Source organism: Microtus pennsylvanicus, chromosome X, assembly GCF_037038515.1.
Source record: "Microtus pennsylvanicus isolate mMicPen1 chromosome X, mMicPen1.hap1, whole genome shotgun sequence".
In the NCBI taxonomy this organism is placed as follows: domain Eukaryota; kingdom Metazoa; phylum Chordata; class Mammalia; order Rodentia; family Cricetidae; genus Microtus; species Microtus pennsylvanicus.
Window position 1 is genome coordinate 76,544,300 of NC_134601.1, and position 14,994 is coordinate 76,559,293.

At 32.7% G+C, this 14,994-nt stretch overlaps 1 protein-coding gene across 2 annotated transcripts in view; it reads left to right on the forward strand.

The window, feature by feature from the left end:
• Rps6ka6 (ribosomal protein S6 kinase A6) overlaps nt 1-14,994 on the forward strand; it is a 167,502-nt gene that overhangs the window by 111,446 nt on the left and 41,062 nt on the right. For both annotated transcript variants that reach the window (XM_075957739.1, XM_075957740.1), the window contains 6 exons: nt 2,713-2,819; nt 3,377-3,414; nt 9,657-9,799; nt 12,469-12,539; nt 12,744-12,832; nt 13,563-13,621. In XM_075957739.1, coding sequence (XP_075813854.1) covers nt 2,713-2,819; nt 3,377-3,414; nt 9,657-9,799; nt 12,469-12,539; nt 12,744-12,832; nt 13,563-13,621 — 507 coding nt within the window. The remainder of the gene's footprint in view (nt 1-2,712; nt 2,820-3,376; nt 3,415-9,656; nt 9,800-12,468; nt 12,540-12,743; nt 12,833-13,562; nt 13,622-14,994) is intronic.

Sequence of the window (14,994 nt, forward strand, 5' to 3'; positions counted from 1 at the left end):
CAGGATAGGAGAATTTGTTTAGATATTTCAAAACTAAAGTAAAACATCACCTGGATTGCACACTAAATAAATTTTATGATTTAACTATAGCTTAAAATTAATCACTGTATCCTAAAAGAAAATGCAAGTATTTAGTTAAGCAATGAATGGACATATGGTAAGCTTTAAAATAACAAAGAGGAAACCAAACATAAAATACATTTGGCTATATAAAATTAGGAACTATCAAAAACAACACTTATTTTAAAAACATTTGTAAGACATGACGTTTTCATACTTGAAGGCCTTATACCAACTGAACAAAATAGTGGGTTAATAATGGAAAATAGACAATAAATTTCTTGTAGTCTGAAAACTAGAAAGGCCACAGGACATGAAAAACTGTTTGGTCTATGAGTAAATTTAAATCAAATCAATTTAATACTCTTTTGTATATTAAGTTAAAAATTTCATTAAAAAATAATTTGGTTCTGTTATAGGTGTAGTAAGGCTAATATATTCAAAAATTTGCTGATGGGCATGGAAACTATTGTAACCTTATTGGAAAGTAATGTTATTTTATAAGTCATGAATCCAGACTATATTTCTAGTATTTACTGTTTTATTACTTAACAAACCATTCTGGTGAAATACAAAGAAGTATGCATTTTAAGAACATATATTTATAATATAACATATTATGATATTCATAGGTGTGAATTTTGGAAGTAGTCTCATTGATAAGAATGAGAACATTTAGGTAAATCATGGTGAATTGACATAATTAATATGCATTTATTTAATAACTTTTATTTAAAAGTTTGAAATGTATGGGAGTATGCTTATGATATAATAAATACTAAGTGGGAGTAAAGGAGATAGCTAATACATGTAGTAAGGATTCAAGTATCTTAACATACACTGTCTCATACACAAATTAACAAACCACAGGTTAAAAATGCTTTTCCTTGTACTGGAGTCTAAGAGGACTTTCACTTTTGAAGGGAGTTTTATGAGTATAATAAACAAATATGAAAGCATTATTGGTTGTGAACTGAAACATAGGGGAAAATACACACTTTAAGGGAGATTGAAGTGGCTTCTGGGTAAAAAGTCACTTTTAGGTTCTAGTATTTCTGAATTCAGATTTTATGCTTCCTGCTTAGTAGTTACTTTGGGCAAGTTACTTAGTCACTCTGAGTCTCATTGTTCACTTCTGTAAGATATTGATAGCAGTACATTATATTGGAAGACTGTGATAACAGAAAGAATATATAGTGCTGGCACATAATTAATTGCGTCTGGTGCATAATTGCCTTTTAGCAAGTTTATTATTTTTGTCATGAGTCTTTCTACCAAGACAACATTAAGATAAGATTATGTATTTGATATAAAGTATAACTAGCCAAGACAGTCTTTCTTCCTTGAAATTATGAACAGTATTTAGAGATTTGTCATGTATTAGGTTTCAGTGAACATTTGATTGTTCGACCACAGAAGTTAAATGAGTAACAAGTACTTAATACTCAATAAAAAGTTTTAAATGATGTTCACACACTTCACCATTGGAACATTCAAAGAAATGTTCCTGAAACTTAGACAATGACTAATATTAACTCTTCATTTTCTTGTTTTACTAGTAGCCTGAATCTGCATTGTGAAATACAGTAACTATAATCTAAATGGGAAAGTTGATTTTAGCCATGTGGTATTTTATTCAAACTTGATCCTTCCAAATATGCCAGATTTCTTGAATGAAAATATCATATTACTAGAAAACAGTATTTTGCCTGATCTGAAAATCCTTGATAGCTCTAAAATTATATGTAGTGGTGTAGTGGTTGAGTAGTTACCAATGTGTGTATAGATTACATACTCAACTCTCATATGCCAGTACTAATAAAACCATATAGTTTCATATTTAGGTACGTTTAAATGAGTCTGATTCTTATAACAGTGTTTTTAGTTAAATGTAGTAAATATTTTTATTTTTTGAAAAATTAAAAACTCAGGTTCAGAGTCTTAAATGACATAATCTGATCTTAAACCTCTAATTCTGACTTCGTTTCATATGCTTTTCAATTTGTCTTAACATCTTTATTCTCCAACATAAACACACAAAGGTTGAAAAATCAACTGTCATTAAATTCATAAACTTTGCTTACAGGTGGATGGATCCCTTTTAGATCAGATGTGAGCATGGAAGGATTATTAATTTAACAACTTACAGTGATAAATTTAGAAGCTTAGAATTGGTGGAGCTACATGTGAAATTACTGAGAAGTAATAATAGGTGGCAAAAGAGAAATTATAAAAATGGGAGTATGAGTGTTAAAACAAAATATCCCTAATAATTTAATTACTATGAGTGAGCACAGCCACTATGCCAATTCAGTTTACCAAAATTAATATTGATTTTATACTACTCATAAAAAGCCTAAATTTTTTGAAGAACATTTAATGTAAGATGATGTATAAACAGCATGTGTTTCTGAAAGAATTATACTTAAATTGCTAATTTTTTTAAAGAAAAGAATTTTAAAGACACTAACATCAAATATCTGAAAAACATCTCTGGTTTACTTAACGACTGTGCCAATCAAGTAATATTTAACAACACTTATTTTCTTATTATTTGCCTAGATTTTTCTGTCTACTGGTGTTAAAGAAGTAAATTTAAAAGTACATAATATAAGAAGAAAGATCAAATGATGAATTATTATTTTATTTTAGGTTCTTTTTACAGAGGAAGATGTGAAATTCTACCTTGCCGAATTGGCCCTGGCTTTGGATCATCTGCATAAATTAGGAATTGTGTATAGAGACCTGAAACCAGAGAAGTAAAATTATATTATCCATTTGTATCCATGTTATCTATATTGCTTTTTAAGGTTTTTTATTACATTGACTTATTATATGTGTTTGTATGTGTGATTGCATTCATATGTATGCTGTGGCGTGTGTGTGGAGGTAAGAGGACAACCTGGGGGATTTCTTTACTCTCCTTCTACAATGTGGGTGCCAAATATCACTTTGACAATCTTGGTGGCAATTGCCTTTATCTACTAAGCCTTCCTGTCTCTCCACCCTTTATTCATATTTATTTACATTTTGAATGCAAATATATTTTGGTATTTCATTAAGCTTTTTTGAATTATGAATTTTTGATGGTTGATATAGTTACATAAAATTAACTTGTACAAAATAATCTTCATAATACACTTTTGTTTTTAAAATACTAATTGAAAATTTCCCAATATATCAAAAAGTGACTAATTTTATATTTATGACATTTATGTGTTTCATTTCAAAATGCTGAATGTGAAAATAGTGACCAATTTTATATTTATGACCTTCATATATTTCCACCATATTTAATATGAATTTTTATTTACAGCATCTTGCTTGATGAAATAGGACATATCAAGTTAACAGGTATATAAATTTCCTTATATACTAATAAGCCTATTATTTGATTATTTTTCATCATTCTAGTACATGTTTTTCTAATCTTTTTTGGTGTTCATTTGAGTTGCATTTTATGTTTTGAGTGTATTAAGATTCATTTAAAGGTTACATAGTTTCAGTGTACTCTGAGTACATTTAAATTCTACAATAGAGGCACAGTACTAATTAAGATTATTTCAGGCAAAAATAGTAGATTTTGGTTTTAGTTTACACTTGAAGAATTAGCTGAGTAGTTATCACATCTGAAAAAATAGTAATAAACTCCTTCTACCTTTCTCTATCTTTGGAGTCAGTTTTCTATTCTATATCTCTGTGAATTATATAACCCAGTTTTGTGGGACCATTCAATATTTGTATCTCTCAGCACACCCGTTTACAATACCTCAAGAATGGAAGTGACCTTACTGTCTTGAAACGGTTAGTGAATAAACAAGCTATGTGTTATTTCCATGTGATGGGCTACTGAGCAATTAAAGGATGGAAACATTGATTTCCCAATAATTTAGGTAAATGACAAAGACATTATATTGAGTGAGTTAAGCTCAAGAAGTTACATATGTTTTCAGTACATAGTAAGTTCTGTATTTAAGTTTTGGAAAGCTATAACCAAGAAAATGAAGATGTATTTTATATAAAGAAATTTGAATTAATAATAGTTAAAGTTGCTCTAAATTATGGAATATAATGTATCAATGTAAAAATAATCAAGCTGTTTTTTTATAGCCTGAAGTAAACATGTCAACATGAGATTATATACCTCTAAATACTTCACATATATCTTTTTTAATTTTTAATTTTATGTACATTGGTGGTTTGCCTGCATGTGTGTCTGAAAGGTGTTGGAATTCCTGGAGTTACAGACAGTTATGAGCTGCCATGTGGATGCTGGGAATTGAACCCAGGGGTCCACTGGAAGAACAGCCAGTGCTGTTAACCACTGAGTCATCTCTCTAGCCTCTACTTCAAATATATCTTAATATGTTTTGAGACAGAAACTTCTAGTGTTCCTGCGTTTGTCTTCTAAGTGCTTTATTTATAGGCATGCATTCCCATATATTCGCCTGATTACTTCTAGGACTCTTATTACATTTTATTTTCTTAATGTAATACTAGAAATGTTTTTTTTTTTGTTTTGTTTTGGTTTGGTTTTGGTTTTGGTTTTTCCAAGACAGGGTTTCTCTGTAGCTTTGGAGCTAGTCCTGGAACTGGTTTTGTAGACCAGGCTGTTCTGGAAATCACAGAGATCCACCTGCCTCTGCCTCCCGAGTGCTGAGATTATAGTCGTGCGCCACCACTGACTGGGTATAAATGTCTTAGATAAAGAGAATGGATATAGTATAATAAGATTAAAAATTATAAAGTCATAACACAAACTTAAACAAGTGATTTTCTAAATTTTGAAAATATTAAATGTGGTTTAGAAATCATTCTTAGAGAGCCTGAATTAATTAACTGAAGAGAATAACATGGGCTTATATTTTTTTCATTTTGGAAATTTTGAGTAATGTGTATATAGTAAAACTCATTGTTGTAATCCTTATGGTGATAGATCCTTATTTTAATTTCCTTTTTTAAGGCAGTATAAAGTAATCTTAATTTCCTATAGCATTCAACTAAGTATACATTTCAAAATATCTACAAAAGATTTATAAGATTCTTAATACATAAAAAATTTGAGAAATTGAAAATGCTAATTGCAGTAATTTAATAATTGCTTTACTACATGCTATCCAATTTAATACCATAACCTGTCAATAAATATTTGATGTCAATTAAAAATTTAAACGAAATAAAATTTTAAAAAGAAATTCAATATGAAGTGATTACAATGCATGGAGGAACATCAAACATCTGTTGCTAAATTGAAAGAACTCACGGTAAAAAGGTCACCCAGCATGAATCCAACATGGCACACTAGTGAAGCAGAGCTTTTGGAGATAGCAAAATGAATGTTTTCCAGAGAGGGAGGGAGGGAGTAGAAGATACGGATGAATAGGTGGGGCGCCGAGGGTGTTTAGGATACAGCTCTAGTTGCTAGATGTTATGGTTTATCTTCATTATATCAGTGTTCAAATACAATCCAGTGGTGATATATATATAAAGTGAGTGATGAGAAAAGTATAGAATAACAAATGTATATTGTAATTCTTGGAGACTACTACTAAAACAATAATTCTAAAGATCCTCAAAATTCCACTATTGTTTTTCTAAACTTTTAGCTATCCCCGACCTATTTCTTATTCTTAGAGTTTTCATTTTCTCCATGTAATATAAACATGCATATACAGTAGAAAGCCTTTTAACTCTAGCTTTATTTGTCGGAGGGCAGTGCACTTCAAATTCATCCCTACTGTTAGTTGTTCAGTGGTTTGTTTTCTTTAAAATTACTTACTAGTGTTTTCAAACTAAATTTTATGATGTTGCCTTGGTGTTTTCCATTTGAGGACACTCGTTTCATACTTTGAGTAATTATGAATAAAGTTGTAGTAAATATTAATGAACAGTTTTTCATATGAACCTAATTTATTTGAGTAAATTGCTGAGAATATCATTACTTATTACTATGGTAAGTTTATATTTAATGAGAAACTTAGAGATTCTTTAACAAAGTGGTTGTAAATTTCCCAAACCTATTGAATGTGTAATAGTTACTTTAGTTATTCTAACAGGAATGTGTCTCAACATGTCATTTTTCATATATTTATGTCTTTATAAAAATATTTGTTCAGATCTTTTGACCATTTGTAAAAGCTGAATTTTTTTTGCTAACTTTTGATTTTTCTAACGGTTCGAAGACAAAGCAGTAGATAATGCAATATGCAATTTTTTGTCTAGATTTTTTATTTTATTAATGTATCTTTTAAAATTATTTGTTCTTTGAGAGTTTGATATAGTTTTTTTTATCATATTCACCCTTCTCTCCCAACTTTTTTCAGATCCATGCACCTATACCTATAAACTCAAATTTTTTGCCCTCCCCTTTTTTAATTATTGATAAAAGGAGAGTAAAAAAAAAACAAATTTCCACCGCCTCCCAGCCTCCCCTTTCCCTCCTCCCACTCTTCTCCCCCTCCTCCCACTCTTCTCCCCCTCCTCCCACCCCTCTCCCCTTCCCCCCACTCCTCTCCCCCTCCCTCTCCAGTCCAAAGAGCAGTCAGGGTTTTCTGCCCTGTGGTAAGTCCTAGGTCCTCCCCCCTCCGTCCATATCTAGGAAGGTGAACATCCAAACTGACTAGGCTCCCACCAAGCCAGCACATTAAGTAGGATCAAAACCCCGTGCCATTGTCCTTGGCGTCTCCTCAGCCCTCATTGTTCGCCATGTTCAGAGAGTCCAGTTTTATCCCACGCTTTTTCGGTAACAGTCCAGCTGGCCTTGGTGAGCTTCCAGTAGATCAGCTCCACTGTCTCAGTGGGTGGGTGCACCCCTCGTGGTCCCGACTTCTTTGCTCATGTTCTCCCTCCTTCTGCTCCTCATTGGGACCACTATCCTGAGTGAGGTATCCCAGACCCAAAAAGATGAACATGGGATGTACTCACTCATAATTGGTTTCTAGCCATAAATAGGGGTCACGGAGTCTACAATAGGTGAACCTAAAGAAGCTAAGTAAGAAGGTGAACCCAAAGAAAAACATATAGTTATCCTCTTGGATAAGGGAAGTAGACAAAATTACCGGGGAGAAAATTGGGATCTTGGGGGTGGGGTGGGATGGGGGTAAGGGGAGATGGGGAGAGAAAAGGTAGAAGGAAAGGAGGGGGGACTTGGGGAAACAGGAGGATTGGGATAAAGGAAGGTTGGATAGGGGAGCACGGAACCACAGTTCTTAGTTAAGGGACCCACTTTGGGGTGGGCAGGAGACTTGACCCTAGAGGGGCTCCCAGGTGCCCAAGCTGAGATCCCCAGTTAGTTCCTTGGGCAGCTGAGGATAGGGAACCTGAAATGACCCTATCCTAGAGCAATACTGACGAATATCTTGCATATCATCCTAGAACCTTCATCTGGTGATGGATGGAGATAGAGACAGAGACCCACACTGGAGCACTGGACTGAGCTCCCAATGTCCCAATGAGGAGCAGAAGGAGGGAGAACATGCCCTCCCCTTTTTAAAAAATGTTAAAAATGGCCAATTTCTGCTGCCCAAATGTTCTTGGATGTGTGGTTTTCCACTGGACAGTTGTCAACCTTCCAAGGGCTACACTTTTAGAGAAAACCTTCCCCTCTGTTAGCAGCTACTAATTGCATATATCTCCACAATTACCTTTTAAGCACTTTTTTTTAATTTTGATGATACTATATGCACTAAATCTTTCTTCTTCTATGGTTTATACTTTTGATGTCATACCCAAGAAATTTTTGTCTAGTACAGAATCGGAAAGAATTTACTCCCTATTTTCTTTTTGTAGTTTTAACTTTTGTATTTAATTCTGTGGTATATTTTCAGTTAATATTTGGTCATGGTATGAGTATATTGTGCTTTTTATCCTTCATAAAAATTTGTTTTAGCACTGTTTGTTTAAATAGCTTTTCTTCTTTAATGGAATTCCTTTTCATTTTCACCAGAAATCAAGCCAATTTTGTTATATAATAGTTGTGTGTGACCCTTATCATTTCATTCTATAAAATCACATAACACACTGGAAGAGCAAAACTATACGTTTGGGACCTAGGTTGGTGATTCCCAGGGATTGTGAGGAGTGAAGAAACACAGACAAGAGATAGCATGACATGTTTTCTGAGAATTGTTTTATATCTGATTTTGTTAATGATTACAAAAGTATATGGTATGTTAAACCTGTGGACCCGTGCACAAAACTGTAAATCATATTTTATGCAAATTTAAAAATAAACTCTTAACTTAGCCTAAAAAAAATACCTACAGGACTTAAGAGATAAGCAAGAGCCACCACTACAGTATTTACTCAGAGCCACATGATTAAAAAAATGTAGAAAGTAAATGTAAAAACTGTTTTACGTGTTCACATATATAATTGAGTACTTAATGACTGCAGTGTACATTGTGCCTTCCCTTAGAGAAAGGCCTAAAGTTTGCTTGTAGGTATAGATATCAGAAACATTTCAGTTGTGAGTTATAATAAAGAACTGGTAGGAACTGTATTATCTGAATTGGAAAGGAACGCTGTTGGACTAGGTAGACAGAAGTGACTCATAACAAACATAAGCTGAGGTAGCTGGCAGATGTTTGTACTTTCTGTATTCTACTAGTCTTCTGTATACAGTTAGCCAAAGGGAAGGCCATGTTTTGCTCAGGTTATTTTCTGATATACAAATTGCATTGAAATTGATTTGTATTTTGAAACAAGATTATAGCAGAACTAAATATCTTTCAGTATATCAGTTTAAACATTATTCCATTGAAAGTGTATATATGTGCCCAGCTTTCTTCTATATTTGACTGTGTTTATTATTATATCTGTCTAGTACATATTTAACTTAGTATAAGATAATTCAGTTTTTTATATTTTTCAAAGCTTATTTACAGTATTGTTTTCATGTTCATTCACATATGTTTTAGATTCAGGTTGTTGATTTCTCCCAAAGAAAACTTATTAGAAATTTATTGACATTTCATTGATTCTCTGAGTATGCTTTAGAAGAAAATACAAATTAACAATATTGAATCACCAGTGTATAAATACCCTATATCTTTCCATGTACTTAGAATGGCTTATTTCTTTCATCAGCGTTTCTAGTTTTCAGTATAATTATCTTATGTCTTATGTATGCTGATAAGCTATTTGCAAAGTGTTTAGTGGTACTATAATACTCCTTTTAAATTTAAATTTCTATTTTTCTGTTACTTTTATAGAAAATATTGAGTTTATATTGATACAATTGGTTCTCTGAAGGCTTTAAATACAAATCCATTTTTGTCCATGCATGCTGTGCTTTTGTAATATTTTTAAGGTATAAATTACTACATCACTTTATACTTAGGATAATATGACAACTTTTGCTATTTTTTTTATCCTTGAAGATTATAGTCCTGACAAAGTGTATTTGCCTCAGCAATCTTTAAATGCTCTTAAAGAGCTTCAACATTAAATATTGACTGAGTTTTGTTGTTTCAAATTATCTTTTTCAAGAGTAATTTAGGCCAAAGTAAAATGTTTGAATATTTAATTCATTATTTTGGTTTTTGGTATTTCGTATTTCTTGAGATTTTTCAACCTCTATTTGTGATAATGCACAGATTTTGGGCTTAGCAAAGAGTCAGTGGATCAAGAAAAGAAGGCATACTCATTTTGTGGCACTGTCGAATATATGGCTCCTGAAGTAGTAAACAGACGAGGCCATTCTCAGAGTGCTGATTGGTGGTCATATGGTGTACTTATGGTAAGTTGTATTATTTTCCTTAGTTATCTCAATATATGCTTAATACTATTTAGGGTTTTAGTTTAACTTTTGGGTCAGTTCAGAAAAGTTTTCTTCTGATAATTCATGACTAATGTTTGCAACATTGTGATCGGTAAACAATAAGGGCTAAGGTTTTAATGTTTTCCTTTTAATGTTCCTATTGAAAAAGTAAATGGCAAGATTTTTTTTATATAAACTGTATCTGAAATTTAGAAAAGGTCTAGATGATTCTGGACCTTACTAATATTTATATACTATTTTATTATGTATCACAGAATTTATCACCTTTATCTTATTTGTCCAATTGTTTCACACCTGTCCTATAATTACTGGCAGATGTATTCCTACTATATTTTTATCTCACTCAGTAACTAATAGAGTGGTATTTATATAAATTCTAAATACAGGTGATAGTTGGCTATTGAATCATGTCCATTTTCTTTTGAAGTCTAATTGTCCATTTTCCCATTTATCATGTAATGTATAGAGGACATGACACTGCCATATACTAAATATCTGTTAAAAGCAGGCATTTGGGGAAGACAGTACATAAAAAATAATTAAATTACAACATTTTTCCTGATTAAAGAACACATAAAATCTGCTGGAGAAACAATTCAAGTAACTAAGGAAACTCTCCAGAAGTATCCTAAAGTTTGAGGAAGATTTCATTTAAAAGTTAGTATAGATGAGAGAGATGGAACTTAATTGCTGAAGTATAAATAAAATTTAATAGCTGCATGTTAAGAAAAGCTAATTATTGTGATTGTATTAGCAAGTCTTCGGGAAGCCAGTTTGGCTAGAGAAGTCAGGAAGGGTGAAAGTGCAGCTGTAAACCCATAAACCTTCACGCGATGCTTTTGCTATATGCAAACTGTTAGAGTTTGAGTCAGGATGGTGAAGGAAAGTTAGATTTTAGGAAGATTAACCTTGGCGTTATATAAGTAGATTGGAGATGGGAGGGAAAAAATTCTTAGGAACAGGAAAATAAAATCTTTCAAAATTGTCATAAGATTAGAGTTCCCAAAAAAAGGAAATTTTAAAGGCATTTCAGATAGCATTTGACTAGCCTTAGTAGCTGATTAAATGACACAGGTAAGATGGAGGAGATGATCCAAAGGTAAAGGTCCCTTTCAAATATCTGAATTTAGGGGTGTGAAAGTATAGTAGATTGGTAAGAAAGCTGTATTGGTAGAAATACCTACTGGCAACTGGTAGGGAAATAATGCATCCACATGTAGCACAGGTTAACTGTGTGTAAAAAGGGACACTGAAGAAAAAAAGGAATCATTTGGCAACTTTATGAAAAGATTATATCACAATGAGAGGGGGATGCTATCCAGCAGTTTTTTAAAAAATAAAACAAACTTCTTTTTTCATTATATGTACCAATCCAAGTTCCCACTCCCTCCCCTCCTCCCATCCCCTCCTCCCATTCCCTCCACATACCCCCTACTGGACCCCCATCCATTCCTCAGAGAGGGTAAGAGATTTTGCTTTGGGAAAGGTCCAAGGCCCTTCCTTTCAAGGTCAAGACTGAGCAAGGTATCCATCCAAAGAGAATAGTACAAGCTGTAGGGATAAATCCTGGTGCCACTGCCAGTGGCCCCACAGTCTGTCCCAGCCATACAACTGTCACCCACATTCAGAGGGCCTAGTTTGGTCCTATGCTTGCTCCTTCCCAGTCTGGCTGGTGTTGGTGAGCTTCCATCAGCTCAGGTAGACTGTTTAAGTGGGTGTCCCCATGATGGTCTTGACCTCTTTGCGCATATTCTCATTCCTCCCACTCTTCAACTGGACTTTAGGAGCACAGTCCAGTGCTCCGATGTGGGTCTCTGCCTCTGTTTCTATCAGTTGCTGAATGAAGGTTCTGTAGTGATATTTAAGATATTCATCAGTATGACTACAGGGCAAGTCAAGATGTGGCCCTCTCTCCTCTATTGCTTAGGGTCTTAGCCTGGGTCATCCTTGTGGATTCCTGGGAATTTCTCTAGAGTCAGGTTTCTTGCTAACCTGATAATGGCTCCCTCAATCAAGATATCTCTTTCCTTGCACTCATCTCTATTCTTTCTCCTCAACTATCCCATTCCCTCATGTTCTCCTTACCCCTACCCTTCTCACCTCCTTTTACTTTCCACCCTCCCTTCTTCCCCAACCCCCGTGCTCTTAAATTTGTCAGGCAGTCTTGTCTGTTTCGACTTTCCAGGAGGATCTATATATGCTTTTCTTAGGGTTTACCTTATTACTTAGCTTCCCTAGAATCATGAACTATAGGCTCAATATTTTTTGTTTATAGCTAGTACCCACTAATGAGTGAGTATATACTATATTCATATTTTTGGGTCTGAGTTATCCCATTCAGGATAGTGTTTTCTAATTCTATCCATTTGCATGCAAAATTCAAGATTTTGCATGAGTAGTACTGAGTAGTACTCTGATGTGTAAATGTGCCACATTTTCTTTATCAGTTGAAGGGCATCTAGGTTGTTTCCAGGTTCTGGCTATTACCCCATTTCTGATTGTGTTTTGAGTCACTGTCAACTGAAATTTGCATGATTTAATAGTCATGTACTATAAGTCTTGGTTTTAAAAACAAATGTAATTATATATTCTAAGTTGTAATAAATTGTGATTATTTTATTTTCTAGTTTGAAATGCTTACTGGCACTTTGCCGTTTCAAGGTAAAGACAGAAATGAGACCATGAATATGATACTGAAGTAAGTAGAAACACTATTTATGGAAATATTCTTGCCTCTATTATTAAAATCTTAATGTGGTTTTCAACAGACTTAAACTATTTTTGTCTTTTTCTCTCATTCTAACATATTGGGGACTCATTAAAATTTTTAAAATTCACTTTGAGATTTATTGACTTACTACTATGTCTAGATTTAAGTGAAATTTTCTACAATGTTTTTCAGAGCAAAACTTGGAATGCCTCAATTTCTTAGTGCTGAAGCACAAAGTCTTTTGAGGATGCTATTCAAAAGGAATCCAGCAAATAGATTGGGTATTATTAATCTTCTTTAACCTTTATAACAATGTACTACATATAATAGCCAAGAAACTGTATCTTTATGTTTTAGTTTAAGTTCATTTATGATTACTGCATATTTACATTTGAATTGTGGACTTTTAGTAGTTTATATCAAATAAAAATTTTGCTTATGATTAATCAGCAAAATTAATAGACATGAAATAGTCTAGTTAACAGAAATCATGTACATCATATGAGCTGCCTTTCAAAAAAATGCAGTTTACTTTGTATTGATAATCCTTTTAAATGTTTGATGATGACTACTTTGCCTCTCCTAGTATACTTCAAAGGTATATTGCCTTTTCCTAGATCCTAATGTGATCCTATTATCTATGTCCTTGTGTTAAAAAGTACAGTGATGTTTTCAACTTTGTAAACTTTAACATAGCGTATGACTATGAGACATGAATTGTGAAGGGCAATTACTTAGTTTAATATTATATTAAACAGAAATTGTATTTATTAGGAGGCATTATAGTACCTAGTATTTCATTGTTGACTTATACAATTCACTATATGCATCAGTTTTCTTTCTTATTAATAGTAGGTAAAGGACAAGTTAATACAATACCAGACAAGAAATCATAGATACTTTACTCTAAGCATCCTAGGAAAAATATACAGTCATGGTTTTGTCTAATAATATAGAAGCTAAGTAGTAAGATTAAAAGATTATGGCATTAAAATTATTTCCATATTACAGGATCAGAAGGAGTTGAAGAAGTCAAAAGACATGCTTTTTTTGCATCTATTGACTGGAATGTAAGTTGAATATAAGTTTGTTATTAAATAATTTATATTAAAATGAGTAAGATTCTTTTGAATCTAGTAATATAGAGATTTGGCAGATACGCATAACCCATGTATTTTATATTAAGTCTGATATTTTTGTTTATAGTTATCACGTAGCATGGCAATACCTTGAAGTGGTAGAGGTCCTGATATAGTAATTTCTATTTATCATTTGTTGTAACTGTTGAAATATGATCAATATTTATACTTCCACTCTAGATGAGGAGAGGATGACATAGGGAAAAATGAGTGAGGCTATGACAGATCCTAATATAAGTAATAATATATTACTTTAATTTTCTTTACCAGATATTCTTTAATTTTACATTGTTCATTGTTCTGCATTAGAACAAGCTAAATCAAGAAAAAAACACTGTACTATGGATACTTATGCTTGTGGATGACATGAAAGAAAAACATTGAGGAATTATGCTAAATTATTCATATTTTAATTTATATGCCCAGACTGATAGTCTTGTCTTAGAAAAACTCACTCTTCTAGTTCCTTGAAATATAGTAATTCTTTGATTTTTAAGTATAGAAATTATAGGTATTATTTTTGTTACTTGTCTCTGTCATTAGTTTCAAATTTTCCAAATTCTTGTTTTTCCCCCTTCATTCCATTATTTGTTCAAGTGTAAGATGATTGAAAACTTTGTATTTACAAAGTTTCCAATATTCATTTTGTAATTTATTCCAGTTTTAATGTGCTATTATGAAAGGATACTTGCTGTGATTTACGTGCTTCCAAATTCATTAAGAATTATTTTATGACCTGTTATATGGTCTATCTGGACTATGTTCAGTGGATTTACGAGAGGCTATTGGGTGGAATTTTTGGTAGATATGTTTAGTCCATTTGGTATAGGGAACATTTTAACATGGTTGTGTTTTTATTGGTTGATTGAAGTGATAAACTTCCTGGTTTTTGTTCCAGGTGAACATTGGTCTCTCTTTAGATCATTATTATTCATACATTTGTTTAATATTTGGTACCATGTACATTTAAATATATCAGTTTCTTTGCTGACCTGACCTCTTTCTCATAAAGACCTTGTTTGCTTTTAGTACTTATGACCTCAGCTCTATTTTGTCTGCTGTACAATCATTGACACTTTGGTTTAAATTCAGTTGATCTGGACTGTTTTACTCCATCACTTCACTTTCACTCTATAATGGTGAAATGGATTTGTTGTAAACAGCATGTAGTTTTCTTTCCGCCCTTTCTCCTTGAATGCGTCTTTGTTTTGTAATACTAAAACAAGACGATATGATCACTAGCTTCATTTCCTTGTCTCAGTTGAAGCTGGTTTAGTAAGTGAATGGTTGTTCCACTTGTTGTT